Genomic DNA, 15,139 nt, shown 5'->3' on the forward strand with positions numbered 1-15,139 from the left:
AGGCAGAGGCTTAACCCACTGAGGCACCTGGGTGCCCCTGTCATTCTGTTTCAAAAGTCTCCTTTCATCTGTGGTGTTTGATGGGTTAATTACAACATGTTGTGAGTCATCCCATTCTTTGTGTGTAGTCCACTGTATATACCATAGTTTTATAAGGAAGTAATTTGAAGAAATAAATATTAAGGCAATCATAGTGCACAGACAATTACTGTAGTGCACTGGATTTATCAAGATAAACTTGTCTGTGTAAGTGGACCATTACTGATGAAAAGCATGTAATTCAATGGTTAACTGTATTTGTTAGTAGACCTGAAAGGATTCAGGGGCAGGTGGATCTCTAGAGAGGGATCAGTATTTTCAGTGTGATTCTTTTTTTTTTTTTCTTTTGATTCTATTTTGTACATGCAGATGGATGTCCAAAGAAAGCCAGAGTAGCAGAAGTTTCATCAGATAAACTAGCCTTTTATCTTTTGTTTATACTGCTTTGATATCAGGGTACTGCTGACCTTACAGAATGGTTTTGAGTGTATTTCTCTATTTCAAAATTATAAGATTTTTTTTTATTGCTAAGATTTTGATAAATATTCTTGTGAATGATTTTTATAAATGTTAGTTTCTTTTTCTTGTCCTGAACCATGGCTCACCATCTAATGCCTAGGGATACTACCCAACAATTGCTAATTGAACAGAGTCACTACAAATACAATGATAAGCCATAGCTACACAATTCTCAAGGACTGTCGATCAAATTTTACCCTGTATGTTTCTCCTGTTGTTTTGTGAGCATAGAGAACATAAGCAGAGTTTTAGGGTTTTGATCTGCAACAGAATGCAATGTGTTATATTAAGATAAAGATAGATTTTTGCAGTCCCAGAACTAACTAGGAAGAAGCACATGTACATACATATGTGTGTGTACCTGTATCTTCAGAAGGAAAAGGAATCTTGGTTCAAACCAGGTCATTTCCAAGTTTGAAAATTGATGATTTCCTAGCAGGCAAAGAGATTCTAGATTCATAATAGAAATAGTTTTCTCTTCATTGTATTGAATTTATGCTTCCTGCATCTCATGTATCTTAGTTTGAGAATCTGCCCATGCGAATCATCTCTTACATAACTGGGTTTTACTCCTGTAGGATCAACTCTGTTTTCCTTATTCCTGTGTTGACCTGTTGCTTACCTACCTTGATAGAGATTTTAACAAGAGTTTCCATGGAATGACATGATATTCAAAATTTAATTTAAATTTGAGAGTAGGGACACCTGGGTGGCTCAGTTGGTTAAGCAGCTGCCTTCGGCTCAGGTCAAGATCCCAGGGTCCTGGGATCAAGTCCCACATCAGGCTCCTTGCTTGGCAGGGAGCCTGCTTCTCCCTCTGCCTGCCTCTCTGTCTGCCTGTGCTTGCTCGCTCGCTCTCCCTCTGTCTCTGACAAATAAATAAAATCTTAAAAAAAATGTGAGAGTAATTCTCCAGAGAGCATTATAAATTCCATTTAGTTAAACTGATAGACTTCACTCCTTCTTTTGCAATTGGAGAAGTAAGAGTTCCTTAGTTGTTACTCTTTTCCCTTCTGGGAAGTGACATCATCCAAGTTGGTCACTTTATTTATTATTTATTTATTTTTTAAAGATTTTATTTATCTGTCAGAGAGAGTGAGCACAGGCAGATAGAGTGGCAGGCAGGGGCAGAGGGAGAAGCAGGCTCCCTACTGAGCAAGGAGCCTGATGTGGGACTCAATCCCAGGACACTGGGATCATGACCTGAGCCGAAAACAGCCACTTAACCAACTGAGCCACCCAGGAATCCCCAAATTGGTCACTCTAATGTAAACATTTGATTAGGTAAAAATGTGGAGATTTCATTAGTCATGGGTGTTTTGTTTTGTTTTAATGTTTAGTTGAAGGAAACAAAGACAGGACAGGGCTGGGAGCTGAGTAGATTTCTAACTTAAAAAGAACACAGTCTTCTGTTAGGAGTGATGGAGCAGCCCAGTAGAAGAGATGAAACAGGTCCACGGTGAAACATTGGCCTGAATTCTTCATGTGGGGAGAGGACCTCTGTCCAAAGCTATTCTACTGACTCTGAATCTTGAAGAAAAAATTGTACTTACTTTCTTCCCAAATCCTCTCCAGTTCTTCTGTCTCCTCTCCATTCCAGTGATGGAGGCATCACAGCTGACTTTCCCTCCTGTGTTCTGGAAACCTCTTTGACACTGCACTCCCCCTCCCACATAAGCCACGCAGGCCCTTGCAGGCCTTAGGAGTAGCTTGGAGTTTTCTGATGCCACTGTAAATGGTTGATAACAGGATCATGTGAGGCCTATGTGCATTTTATTTTTTTTTTAATTTTTTTTAAAGATTTTATTTATTTATTTGACAGAGATCACAAGTAGGCAGAGAGAGAGAGAAAGGAGGAAGCAGGCTCCCTGCCAAGCAGAGAGCCCAATGCAGGACTTGATCCCAGGACCCCGAGATCATGACCTGAGCCGAAGGCAGCGGCTTAACCCACTGAGCCTCCCAGGCGCCCCTATGTGCATTTAAAATACAATGTTGCCACCACTGCACTGGAAGAAAAGCAAAAATCCATCACTGGGCCACAGGATTAGTTTAGGCACTTGGCACTGGAAGTTGTGAGAATAGATAAAACATGATATTGTGACAGTTTGAAAAAAAGGTAAGTACTGTGGAAATGAAATACAATGAACTCTGGAAATGTGAACAAAGATCTGGTAGAGAGGTCCCTTTGGTCACTGCAAGGCCTTAGGAAGCTACTCATGATGAGTGAATGGGACTGAGATTCATTTCTGGGAAATGTGGTTGTCTGGGATGGCCGATGCTTTTCTCATGATGTAATGTATTCCATGCTGGTCCTGAGGACCAGTTGGTATTGAATGACAGAGATAATTGTACTCTCTGAGGCCCAGATATGTGGAGTGCATTGAGAAGGGGTATTGGTTGGTTGAAACATGGTGGGCATAGTTTAAAGATGTCACATGACAATAGAAGTTGAAGACGAAGAAGGCTGCTGGGTACTGCTAGTGAGAACCAGCCAGGTGTGTTCTGCGGTTGCACAAAGCTTTGATATCCCAGGAATATAACCCAACATAGATCTGATCCAGGATGGATGGGTGACCTTGTAAGCATAATGACCTGTGATTGGCAGGACCCTTCCTCACTTCCACTCAGCCCCATGATGAATCTCCTGTGCTCTGATCTATGTGCCAGGCACCGATTCATGGAGAAGGAAATCACTAATTAACCAGCAGTGATCATTTCTACTTCAAAAAGCCTTCCCAGTATTTGGGAAAGCTGTCCCTATGTTGTTTCAGAGCCCATGCTGTCCCTATACTCCTCCTAACCGGAGTGAACAGAGGGTTTTTCAAGTTTTATAACTGCGCTAAATTTAGGCAAAGTCAGTTTTCAGGAGGAAGGCTAAGTTGAAACAAGTAATTCCATAAACTGAAGCCACGGGTATTAGTAAAAATGCAGGGAAAACTTGAAATTTATGAACACCATGGATTCAGTGGTTTCTGGTACAAAATCCAGCCTTACATCCAGAAGCAGATTGCACGTGCATTTCTTTGTGAAAGAGGGAGCCATTTCCATGAATATGGTGGTGCAGTGAATTGAAGAAAGAAAAATAAAAAGATGTCCAGAGAAGAGTGACTGGTCAATATGGTTATACAGGGATACAGTTGGCTTGAAGGAAGAGTGATGGGAAGGGAAGGACTCCATGCTCACCTCTATGCTCTTTCCCCTTTTTAGGATCCTTTGAAACTCCTTTAAAAAAAAGAGAGAGAGAGAGGATTTATTGATTTACTGATTTGACAGAGAGAGGGATTACAAGTACACAGAGAGGCAGGCATTGAGAGGGGAAAGCAGGCTCCCTGCTGAGCAGAAAGCTCTGTGTGGGGCTCAATCCTGAGGAACACATTCCTGAGAGGAAACATTCAGTGACATGTGGCTCCAGGAACACGGGAGTTGGATGGTACCATTTACCTTTCCCATCCTGTAACACAAGACATGAGCTGAAGGCAGAAGCTTTAACCCACTGAGCCACCCAGGTGCCCCCCGCTTTGAAACTCTTCATCATAATTCAGTCCTGGAATTGTGAGCGAAACATAGATTGTTGATGTAGGACATCAGTGGCACATTTGTGAAAAGTAGAAACTCAGACCCTATCCATATATCCAAATCAGAATATGACTTTTAAGATCTTCAGTTCATTGTCATATCCATTAATACTGGAGAAGTACACATCGAGCTCACCTACACTCTCCATTATTCTGCTGTTCTACTCTATTTGATAACTGTCTTGTATGCCTTAAATCAGGATACGTGCTCTTCATTTCCCAGATTATTTTGGGTATGGGTTATCCCATGACTTCCCCATAAAGTTAGGGTGGGTTTTGATCTTTGTGCAAAAATGGCATTGGAGTTTTGGTAGAGATTGCATTTTCTATAGATCGCTTCAAGATTTATTGTGTTTTGGGGCACCTGGGTGGCTCAGTGGGTTGAAGCCTCTGCCTTCGGCTCAGGTCATGATCCCAGGATCCTGGGATCAAGCCCCGCATTGGGCTTTCTGCTTGGCAGAGAGCCTGCTTCCCCCTCTCTGCCTGCCTCTCTGCCTATTTGTGATCTCTGTCTGTCAAATAACTAAATTAAAAAAAAAAAAAGATTTATTGCATTTCAAGTATTCCAGTGAAGGAACATAGATGTGTTTTCAATTTATTCATTCCTTGATTCCTACATAGTACATTACATGTTCCATAATTTCTGGTTTGACTTCTACCATTATGTTAAATTGGAAGCATTTTTATGGGGGGGTGGTGTTCATTCTAAAAGTATGATGTTTCAGTTTGGGGAATTGTTCTTTGTTGTGTAGAAACAAAACTAATTTTTATATGTTGATTTGTGTACCAGCTTTGTAAAATCCATATGAGTTTTAATAGGATTAAAACAGTAAGGCTTCCCAAGAGAAGCAATGGCCCTGGAGTAGGAGGATCCTAGATTCACGTGTCCTGTCATGAGCATCACTAGGCAACTGTCAGGTCATCCTAAATGCCCCAGACATTGGGCTGAGGAGTGACAGGACAGACTCCCAAGTGAACGGAGAGAAGAGGCCACATGGAAGATGGCATATAGTGTGGAGACATGTTTTAGGGAGGAGAGGGGTATAGCATTGTGGAGGGTAGGGAGCCCCAGTTGTGCAGTAGGTGTCATGACAGAGGAGCACTCAGGAGATGCCTAAGGAGGTTTCCCAAAGCCATTGGCTTAGAGAGGGAGGAGGGCTGAATTTTCTGAGTTCTTGGAACCAGCACATCTTAAAGCCTGGAGTTTTAATGGTCCATAAGTTTGGATGGGATAGAACCAGGAGGGTACGGGGGGTGCTCTTGGAGAGAATGCTGACAAAGAACCTGGGGGCTCACAGCATGAAAACAGCCATCTGAAGAACACCTGGGGCACGCAGTCAGGAGAGTATTCAGTAGTCTAGGAGCACATTCCTCAGAGGAAACATTCAGTGACGTGGCTCCCAGAACATGGGAGTTGGATGACACCATTTCCCTCTCCCATCCTGTAGCACAAAGACAGAGCCCCACTCAGTGAGGACACTGGCTGTCTGCTTTGCTTGCACCAGGCCCCACCCCCTGTGATCTGAGGGGACTGCCATTCTCAGTGAGGCTTGTCTCAGGCTTAGCAAGGTAAGCCCCTGCCTACATCTTGTCTCCTGAGAAAAGATTTTGCAGGGCTGCACTCCTGGGGTAGTTGATGTCAGGTCTCCTTTCACGAGCAGACCAGAGCTCACCTAGTTCAAACTGGCCACATTCAGGCCAGGGACCAAGCAGGCAAGGAAGAAGACTGTAGCAGGCAAGGAGAGCCCTGCAGACCCCTGGCAGGAAGGATACAGCAGGAGACATCATTGGCTTTTCTGTCACAGAGAGCAAGGTAAAGACTAGACAAAATGCAAGATGAAAGAATTTATCCAAACAAAATCAGCAGATGAGACCAGGGCCAGAGATGCAGTGGAAACAGATTGTAGTAAGGAGCTTGATGGACAATTGAAAGCATCAATCACAAGGATACTGAAAGGGTTGAGAAAAGAATAGTGTGAACTTTACCACAGGGGTAAGAGTTAAAAAATAATTGGGTGGGGGGCACCTGGGTGGCTCATGGGTTAAGCCTCTGCCTTCAGCTCAGTTCGTGATCTCTGGGTCCTGGTATAGTCCCGCATTGGGCCCTCTGCTCAGCAGGGGGCCTACTTCTCCCTCTCCCTCTGCCTGCCTCTCTGCCTACTTGTGATCTCTGTCAAATAAATAAATAAAATTAAAAAAAATAAGAATATTTAAAAAAAAATTGAGTGCTTTGTGGCTAATTTGGGTAAGCCACTGACTCCTGATTTCTGCTCAGATCTTGATATCAGGGTCCTGGGATCCAGGTTTAAGTCAGCCTCTGCGGTTAATGTGATGCCTGCATGTGATTTCCTCGCTCTGCAATTCCTACCTGAACCCTTAATTAAGATTGACCCCATCCCAAATATATGTCTTTCTAAAAACAATGCAGTAAGCAAGATTAGAAACAGGCTTGATGTTAGGAGGCTGGAGGAAGCAGAAGAACGACTTTGTCACATAGAAGAAAAAATAAAGGAAAATACTGAATTTGAACAAAGGGAGGGAGAAGACTCATGCAACATGGGATTTATTTAGGGAACTCATAGCCGCCATCAAAAATAGTAAGATTCCCAGGTCTCGGGCTTTTCTGTGCTGGGAGAGTATTGCTTCCAAATTCAACCCTCATGCTTCTTACTGGTCTAAAGAGATTTCCCATTTTTTTGGTTCGAGGTTAGTAATTCATTCTTAATAACTTGTCTATTTTTAGAAATTCTGTTTTTTCCCCTAAATTTACCTTTTTGTTATTACATAATGGTTTATGGAGTTAAAGCATTGCCAGTTTTATTTTATTGATTGAAATGGACATTACACTCAGTGTTCCATTAGTGTTAATGTGCTCTCTATTTTATTTTGGGTTTTTCTTTATTTTGTTCCTCTACTAAGTTTCATTTAAGTCTCTTTTTTAATTCTTCTGGTGGAAATTCAGTTGTTTATTTAAACATTTTCTTGACTCTGTGTTATATATGAAAAAAATTGGGAAACGGAAAGCCTAGTAGGGAAAAACTGGCAGAAATGAACAATACAAACAAGGAACAAAAACAGTAAAAAAAATTAAAATGATTATATTTAGGGATTTCTATAATTGTGTAATGTGTGAACAGAGAAAGTTTCAGTGTTTCTTTTTCAGTTTAGATTCCTTTACTCTATTTTTGCTTGCATAATTCTTCTGACTAGAGTATCCAGAAGCATATTCAAGGCAGTGGTGGGTTACTTCATTAGCTGCTGATCATAGAGGAGAAGCTTGCAGACTTTCCCTGTTGAATAGGTTTCAGGTATTCATACATCTGGCATTCATCAGTTGGGGTTTTCCTTCTCTCTCTACCTTGAGTGTTTTTAACATGACATGTTGTCCAATACCACCATATTTCTATTCTCTGTTAATATGATCATGTCATTTTTTTTTTAAGATTTTATTTATTTATTTGACAGAGAGAAGTCACAAGTAGATGGAGAGGCAGGCAGAGAGAGAGGGAAGCAGACTCCCTGCTGAGCAGAGAGCCCGATGCGGGCCTCGATCCCAGGACCCTGAGATCATGACCTGAGCCGAAGGCAGTGGCTTAACCCACTGAGCCACCCAGGCGCCCGATCATGTCATTTTTGACCTTCGTTCTGTTAATGTGGGGTCTTTATGGTTTTCTGTATGTTGGAGCAACCTTAATTCCAGGTCCATTTACTACTTGATCATCTTGTAAAAAGGGAAAATGTGTGTTTGATTCAGTTTCCTCTATTTTATTGTGGACTTTGAGTGAATATTCCTCACATGTGGTAGTTTGTAAACTTCATCATTTGTAGTGTCTTCGTCTGTCTTGGATGAGCTGGTAATGCTAGTGCCACAGAGAGAGTGTTCTGCTAGCTTCTCTTGATTGTCACTCCTTGGAAATATTTGAGGAGATTTGCAGTCCTTTCTCCTTCAATGTCTGTTTGAATATCCAGTGAATTCATCTGGCACACAATTTTTGTTTGTTGGGTTTTTTTCTTTTATTCTTCTTTCATTCGGCTTCATATTTGTGGATTGGTTGAGATTTTTTTCTACTTTCTGAGTGATGGGAGTCTAAATTGGTTATACATTTTTGAAATGTATACTTGCCTTTTATTAACAATTTGTGGGCACTGATTATCCATTGTTGCCTCTTACAATTACTTTTATTTCTACAGTCAGTTATACTGTATCTGCTTTCACTTCTTCACCTCTCACTTTAGTTGGTCTTTTCCCTGTTCTTAATTTAGTTCATGGGCTGTCAGTGTTGTTGATCTTTTCTGACAAACAATTCTTCCTGTGGATGATATGTTCTATTTTTACTGTACTCTAGTTGGTTCATTTCAGTTTTCTGTTTCAGTATCCATCGTTCTGCTAATTTTGAGCTCATGTGACCCTTTTCCTGATTATTACAGATACAGGAAAGTGATTTGTGCTACATCATGACCATACAGCAGAATTATCTGTTAGACTCTGTGCTCAGTACACTGTGTCCATGTTGTGTGTCCATGGAGAAAAGAAGTCCTGATGATTCCTTCTTAGCCATCTTTCTGACTTCGTCTGATTCACTTGATGGTTCTATTTAAAAAGTCTTTAGTTTATTCTTCTGAATGTAGTAAGTGCAGTGATTTTACTTTTATTTGGTATTTTTCAGCTGTATCTTCACATGACACCCAGAGTTTCCTGCTAAAGCAGAGCATAGAAGATTCTTTCCAGACAGTATCAGTGCACAGATACAAACATAGTGCTGTTGAGACTTTGCACTTATGTACAGACTGGGACAGTGATGGGGATTGTGATGGGCATCAAAGAAATCCTGGACGATACACCCAAACCAAAGCCATGGTCCTTAATGAGAATCTCCGTGTCCCAAATGGTGATGGATATAAATTGCTGTGGAAAACCTCCCTCTTTAAGTCAACTGTTTCTGCAGAGCAGTGTGTTTCTGTCAGCATAAGCTCCAATCAAATATTCAAACATAGCTACTTGAGGACAGAACATTTGCAACATCTGGTAAGTAACCTAGACCATGCTGAGAATAATGATTTGACCCATTTGAAAGATAGGATTGGCCTCACTTTTCAATCAGTTATTTCTGATCATCAGAGATTTAGAAATGAAGAACAAAGTGCTCCATGGGATCCATACGAGAGGAGCTTCACTGAGGAGTCGACCCTCCAGAATGAGAAGAGGTTTTCCACTGAAGACAGAATAGCTCAGTGCACTGAATTTGCGAAAACATTGAACCAGGGCTCCAGTGTTCAGAAATGTATCAGGGCTAGGTTTGCAGAGAACCATTATGAATGTGATAAACGTGGGGAAGGCTTTAATCCAGCCTCTAACCTCAGTATACATAATGGTCACCGTTTGGGAGACAGTCCTCATAAATACAATGAATGTGGGAAAGCTCATAACCAGTCCTCCAATGTTGCTGATCATCAGAGAATACATGAGGGAAAAAGGCTATTCCGATCTAATAAAGCAGGGACCATGTTTAGCCAGTTATCAAGCCTAAATATACATAACATAGTTCCAAGGGGAAAGGAAGCTTACAGTTTGAAGGAATGTGGTAAATCCTTTGACTGCCCCTCAACACTATCTCAACATCAGCAAATGCATACTGGGGAAAAAATACACAAATGTGAAGAAGGTGGTAAAACCTTTAAGGAATGTCCATCAGTAAATGGACATGGACAAACCTATACTGGAGAGGAACGATACCAATGTCAAGAATGTGGCAAGACCTTTAACCGCACTTCACAGCTTATTCAACATCACAAAATTCATACTGGAGAGAAACCTTACCAATGTGAAAAATGTGGCAAGAGCTTTATACAGAGCTCAGCCCTTATTCGACATCACAGAATTCATACTGGAGAGAAGCCTTACCAATGTCAAGAATGTGGCAAGGCCTTTACCTGCCCTTCACAACTTACTCAACATCGCAGAATTCATACTGGAGAGAAGCCTTACCAATGTCAAGAATGTGGCAAGGCCTTTACCTGCCCTTCACAACTTACTCAACATCGCAGAATTCATACTGGAGAGAAACCTTACCAATGTAAAGAATGTGGCAAGGCCTTTAATGACAGCTCAACCCTTTTTGAACATCACATAATTCATACTGGAAATAAACCTTACCAATGTCAAGAGTGTGGCAAGGCATTTGTTTACAGCTCAAGGCTTACACAACATAACAGAATTCATACTGGACAGAAACCTTACCAATGTCAAGACTGTGGCAAGGCCTTTTACCAGAGCTCACATCTTAGCGAACATCACAGGATTCATACTGGAGAGAGACCTTACCAATGTCAAGAATGTGGTAAGGGCTTTAACAACAGCTCAGCCCTTACTAAGCATTACAGAACTCATACTGGAGAGAAACCTTACCAATGTCATGAATGTGGCAAGGCTTTTAACCACAACTCAAGCCTTACTCAACATCGCAGAATTCATACTGGAGAGAAACCCTACCAATGTCAAGAATGTGGCAAGGCCTTTTCCCGGAGCTCAAGTCTTAGTGAACATCACAGAATTCATACTGGAGAGAAACCTTACCAATGTCAAGAATGTGGTAAGGCCTTTAACGACCGCTCAACCCTTATTCAGCATTACAGTATTCATACTGGAGAGAAACCTTTCCAGTGTCAAGAATGTGGCAAGAGGTTTAACGTGAGCTCAGTGCTTACTCGACATCACAGAATTCATACTGGAGAGAAACCTTACCAATGTAAAGAATGTGGGAAGGCCTTTAAGCAGAGGTCAAGTCTTACTGAACATCACAGAATTCATACTGGAGAGAAACCTTATCAATGTCAACAGTGTGGCAAGGCTTTTAAGCACAGCTCAACCCTTATTCAGCATCGCAGAATTCATACTGGAGAGAAACCTTACCAATGTCAAGACTGTGGCAAAGCCTTTAAGTGGTCTTCACTCTTTAATCAACATCGCAGAATTCATACTGGAGAGAAAACTTAATGAAAGTCAAGAATGTGGCATAGCCTTTTTGTGGCCCTCAGACCTTCCTTGATCAGAATTCATGCTGGAGAGAAACTACAAACACTAAGAATGTGGCAAGGCTTTAAAGGGACTCAATCCTCACTAAACATAAGAAAATTCATACTAGATAGATAGCTTACCAGTGTACAGAATGTGAGAAAGGGGGCACCTGGGTGGCTCAGTTGGATAGGTGGCTGCCTTAGACCGTGTTCCTGATCCCAGGTTCAAGTGCTGCAAGAAGCCTACTTCTCCCTTTCCATCTGCCTATCCCTCCTCCCTACTTGTGCTCTCTCTCCATCTCTGTCAAATAAATACAATCTTTAAAAAAGAAGAAAGAATGTGAGAAAAATCAGTTAAGGAGTGCTTACCCATTCATGCACATCAGAGAATTCATTTTGGACAATAACCTTGCAAATATTATGTGACAAGGCCTTTGTCCAGCATGCACGCATTAACTAAAGAGAGAATTCATACTGGAATGACAGCCGATGAATAATGTGGCACACCCTCTAGCTGCAAACGACTGTTACTAGGCATCACAGAATTCGTACTGGAGAGAAAATTATGGATGTATGTGAGAAAATGCCTAAGGACTGTTCCCTGCTCACTCCATATCAGAGATTATATATAGGAGAGTTAGTGTACAAATACTAAGATTGTGTCTGCGGGGCACCTGCGTGGCTGAGATGGTTGAGCGGCTGCCTTTGGCTCAGGTCATGATCCTGGAGTTCTGGGATCGAGTCCCACATTGGGTGCCCAGCTTCACGGGGAGTCTGCTACTCCTGACCTTCTCCCCTCTCATGCTCTTTCTCACAGTCTCTCTCCAATGAATAAATAAAGTTTTTTTTTTTAAAGATTTTATGGGGGCGCCTGGGTGGCTCAGTAGGTTAAAGCCTCTGCATTCAGCTCAGGTCATGGTCCCAGTGTCCTGGGATCGAGCCCCACATCAGGCTCTCTGCTCAGCAGGGAGCCTGATTCCCCACCTCTCCCTGCCTCTCTGCCTACTTGTGATCTCTGTCAAATAAATAAAATCTTTTAAAATTTTTTAAAAATTTTTAAAATTTTTTAAATCTCTGTCAAATAAAATTTAAGAAAAAAATTTTTAAAAGATTTTATTTATTTGACAGAGATCACAAGTAGGCAGAAAGGCAGACAGAGAGGAAGGGAAGCAGGCTCCCTGCTAGGCAGAGAGCCTGTCACGGGCTCAATCCTAGGACCCTGGGATCATGACCTGAGCCAAAGGTAGGGGCTTTAACCCACTGAGCCACCCAGGCACCCCTAATACATATTTTTTTTTTTTTTAAGTGCCTGACCTCTCACTGGAACTCCGAACTTAACTAAAATCATACTTACCATATAGGAGTAAATGTTTGAAATGTAGGGGACGTGGCCAAGCATTTAACTGGAATTCAGTCCTTCCTCAGTATCTCAAAACACATACTAGATTCAAACCCTTGCAACATAGTGAATGTGGGAAGACCTTCAATTCAGTATACATTGGAGCAAACACGAGAGAGCATTAAGGAAAGTTAATTGAAAGTTAGCATTGTTTAGAAAACTAATTATTTAAATATCAAGTGCCAATATATGTAAAAGAAATCAAGCCAATGGAATATATTATTTACTCAGACATTCTGTATGAACATAGTGATTATAAGGAAAAATCAAACACTTAGAAAATGCATGTGGTATTCTGTTGAACAGATTTAGAGGGTGGACTTCCACATATTAAAAGGGATTATAGTATATTTTCATTCTTACATTGATCACATTTGAGATTTGTGACTGACTATATTATAATCTGTTTTCCTCTGAAATCAGTCCCCAAAATTCCTGTTTCTCATGGGTGTGTAAGACCATGTGGTTGATTGCTGGTACATCAGAGATATTAGATGTCCTGCTCCATTAAGTGGGAGTCAAGCGTACCTAATTTCCCATGGAAGAGGACCGTGTGATATACAACATACAAAGTACATCTCAGTGGAAATGGTGCTTATGGTTATAACACTGATGTAAGATTCCATGGGATAGGTGTTCAGAGCTCACACTTCTGCATGTATTGAAACCAAAGAACTTCCTCAATATTAGAAATACAAGGTTTTCCTGATTATTTAAGGAAAAAGAGGTTGCCGTCCACTAAACTACCAATGTATCGTGCTAAGTGCAATTGTTACAGAGTATGACTCCAGAATATAATATATTTTCATTAATAAAACCCGTTTTTAACATGGATTTGGGTGTGTTATGAATTAAGTGTTATCCTACGTCTAGTGTTCGTCTGTCTCATTGAGGGTTGTAGGGTGCTGATCAAGTCAACCACGTGTTTGATACTGGAGTAAAACAATATACCTAGGAATCCATTTTCCCAGTGGTCTGAAGGTTTAAGGGATATGTGATTATGTTTTCCCCTAGTCTATGCTGTGATTTTCTCCTCTTTGTGAATACGATGATACTACTGTGGGTGTATTACCAAGGTATATAACAGAGAGATGTTGATGTTTTAGCTCACGTACTCCATGATGCTGCTACTGGGCATTGATTTTGTGTAGCCAGTAGTTTTGCAGAGGCCTTGCACTGCCAAGAACCCTTCTCAATAGTGCATTCCCCAGTCAGCACTCTGTAGGGTCACAAGTTAGGAGGAGGTGTGATAGGACATACGCACTCCGACCTTGTGAGCCACCATCTATCCTTTCTTCCAATTCTTTCCCTCCCATGTCCCATAGAGAAGACGACTCCTCCCCCAGGCCTTCCCTAAATCTGTTTCAGTCAAAATGGCATATTTTCGACTTAGACGTGGGACTCTATAGCACTGAACCATGGCCCCAAATGGAAGCATGTGCCCTGTACCCTACACTGAGTGTTGTTTTGATGTGTCTATGAAGTACATAAGCATATATGACCATGCTATGTGTGTCATAGATACCACATAAGAGAGAGAAATCGGTCCCATTAGGAGTCATGTGGTAACCCAGGAGAGATGGAAAATATTTAAGATGAAAAATTAGCATGTAGGGGCACCTGAGTGGCTCAGTGGGTTAAAGCCTCTGCCTTCAGCTCAGGTCATGATCCCAGGGTCCTGAGATCGAGCCCCGCATTGGGCTCTCTGTTCAGTGGGGAGCCTGCTTCTGCCTCTCTCTGCCTGCCTCTCTGCCTACTTGGGATTTCTGTCTGTGAGATAAATAAATAAAATCTTAAAAAAAAATTATCATGTAGAGGAGGACAACTGTCCTGAATTGCCCAAGTGACTCCCTAGTTGTGGAGAAAGAACTTCTGTTTGTTTTATGACCTACTTATCTCCAGATCTCCAGTTATATTCACCCTCATTTTTCTTCCTCTCTACATAGGAACCACAACCGTTCTTTTTTGCCTGTGGAGAGAGTGTCTTCAGAAAATGTTTCATTGAGATTAGACAGATGGAAAGCTGGTGGGTATTAAGACGTTTAGCATGGATGTGGGATGTGAATCTGAGTAAAATTTGAGGAAGGCACCATCCTTAGAGAAAAAGACAAGACCTATTAAAAAGAAATGTGAGGAACTCTTTCCCATGTGGGGAGGGACCCAGAGGTGGCTCCTTTTAGTCACTGCAAAGGCCCATGAATACATGTAATGGGGACAAGAAATGGCAGATGTGGGTTACTCAGGAGTAGGGAAGTCCTGATTTATTTTGATGATTTGATGGGTCTCCTGTGGTCTACCTGGGACTAATGCTGTTGGATGTTAGTGATTACTGTATGTCCCTGGCCTAGATCCATGACAAGGGATGGAGGAGGGGTTGGATAATGCAATCCTGTGGGCAGCCTTAAGATGTTATACAGTAGAATAGATGTTTGAGATGAAGAAGCCTTCTGGGCAGTGGAATAGGTTGGATCAGCAAGGCATGTGCTGTGGTTGCTCCCTCATTTCCCAGGTAGATAACCTGAGTCAAGGTCAGATCCAGTGTGGTTGGTAATCCTTAAGGGAAGCTTCTGTGCGGCACCTGCCTCCCTTTCCT

General features: G+C 41.6%; 1 protein-coding gene across 2 annotated transcripts in view; it reads left to right on the forward strand.

Moving 5' to 3' along the window:
* Window positions 1-11,575, forward strand: part of LOC116579134 (zinc finger protein 345-like) — a 43,164-nt gene extending 31,589 nt beyond the window's left edge. The window contains exons 5-6 of one of the 2 annotated variants that reach the window (XM_032324113.1): window positions 8,801-10,591; window positions 10,676-11,575. In XM_032324113.1, the coding sequence (XP_032180004.1) occupies window positions 8,801-10,591; window positions 10,676-11,127 (2,243 nt within the window). In that variant the 3' untranslated portion in view covers window positions 11,128-11,575. Of the gene's footprint in view, window positions 1-8,800 lie in introns of both variants that reach the window. The other variant, XM_032324112.1, reaches the window with a different exon arrangement.
* Window positions 11,576-15,139: the final 3,564 nt, after the last annotated feature.

This window comes from Mustela erminea, chromosome 19 (genome assembly GCF_009829155.1).
Source record: "Mustela erminea isolate mMusErm1 chromosome 19, mMusErm1.Pri, whole genome shotgun sequence".
In the NCBI taxonomy this organism is placed as follows: Eukaryota; Metazoa; Chordata; class Mammalia; order Carnivora; family Mustelidae; genus Mustela; species Mustela erminea.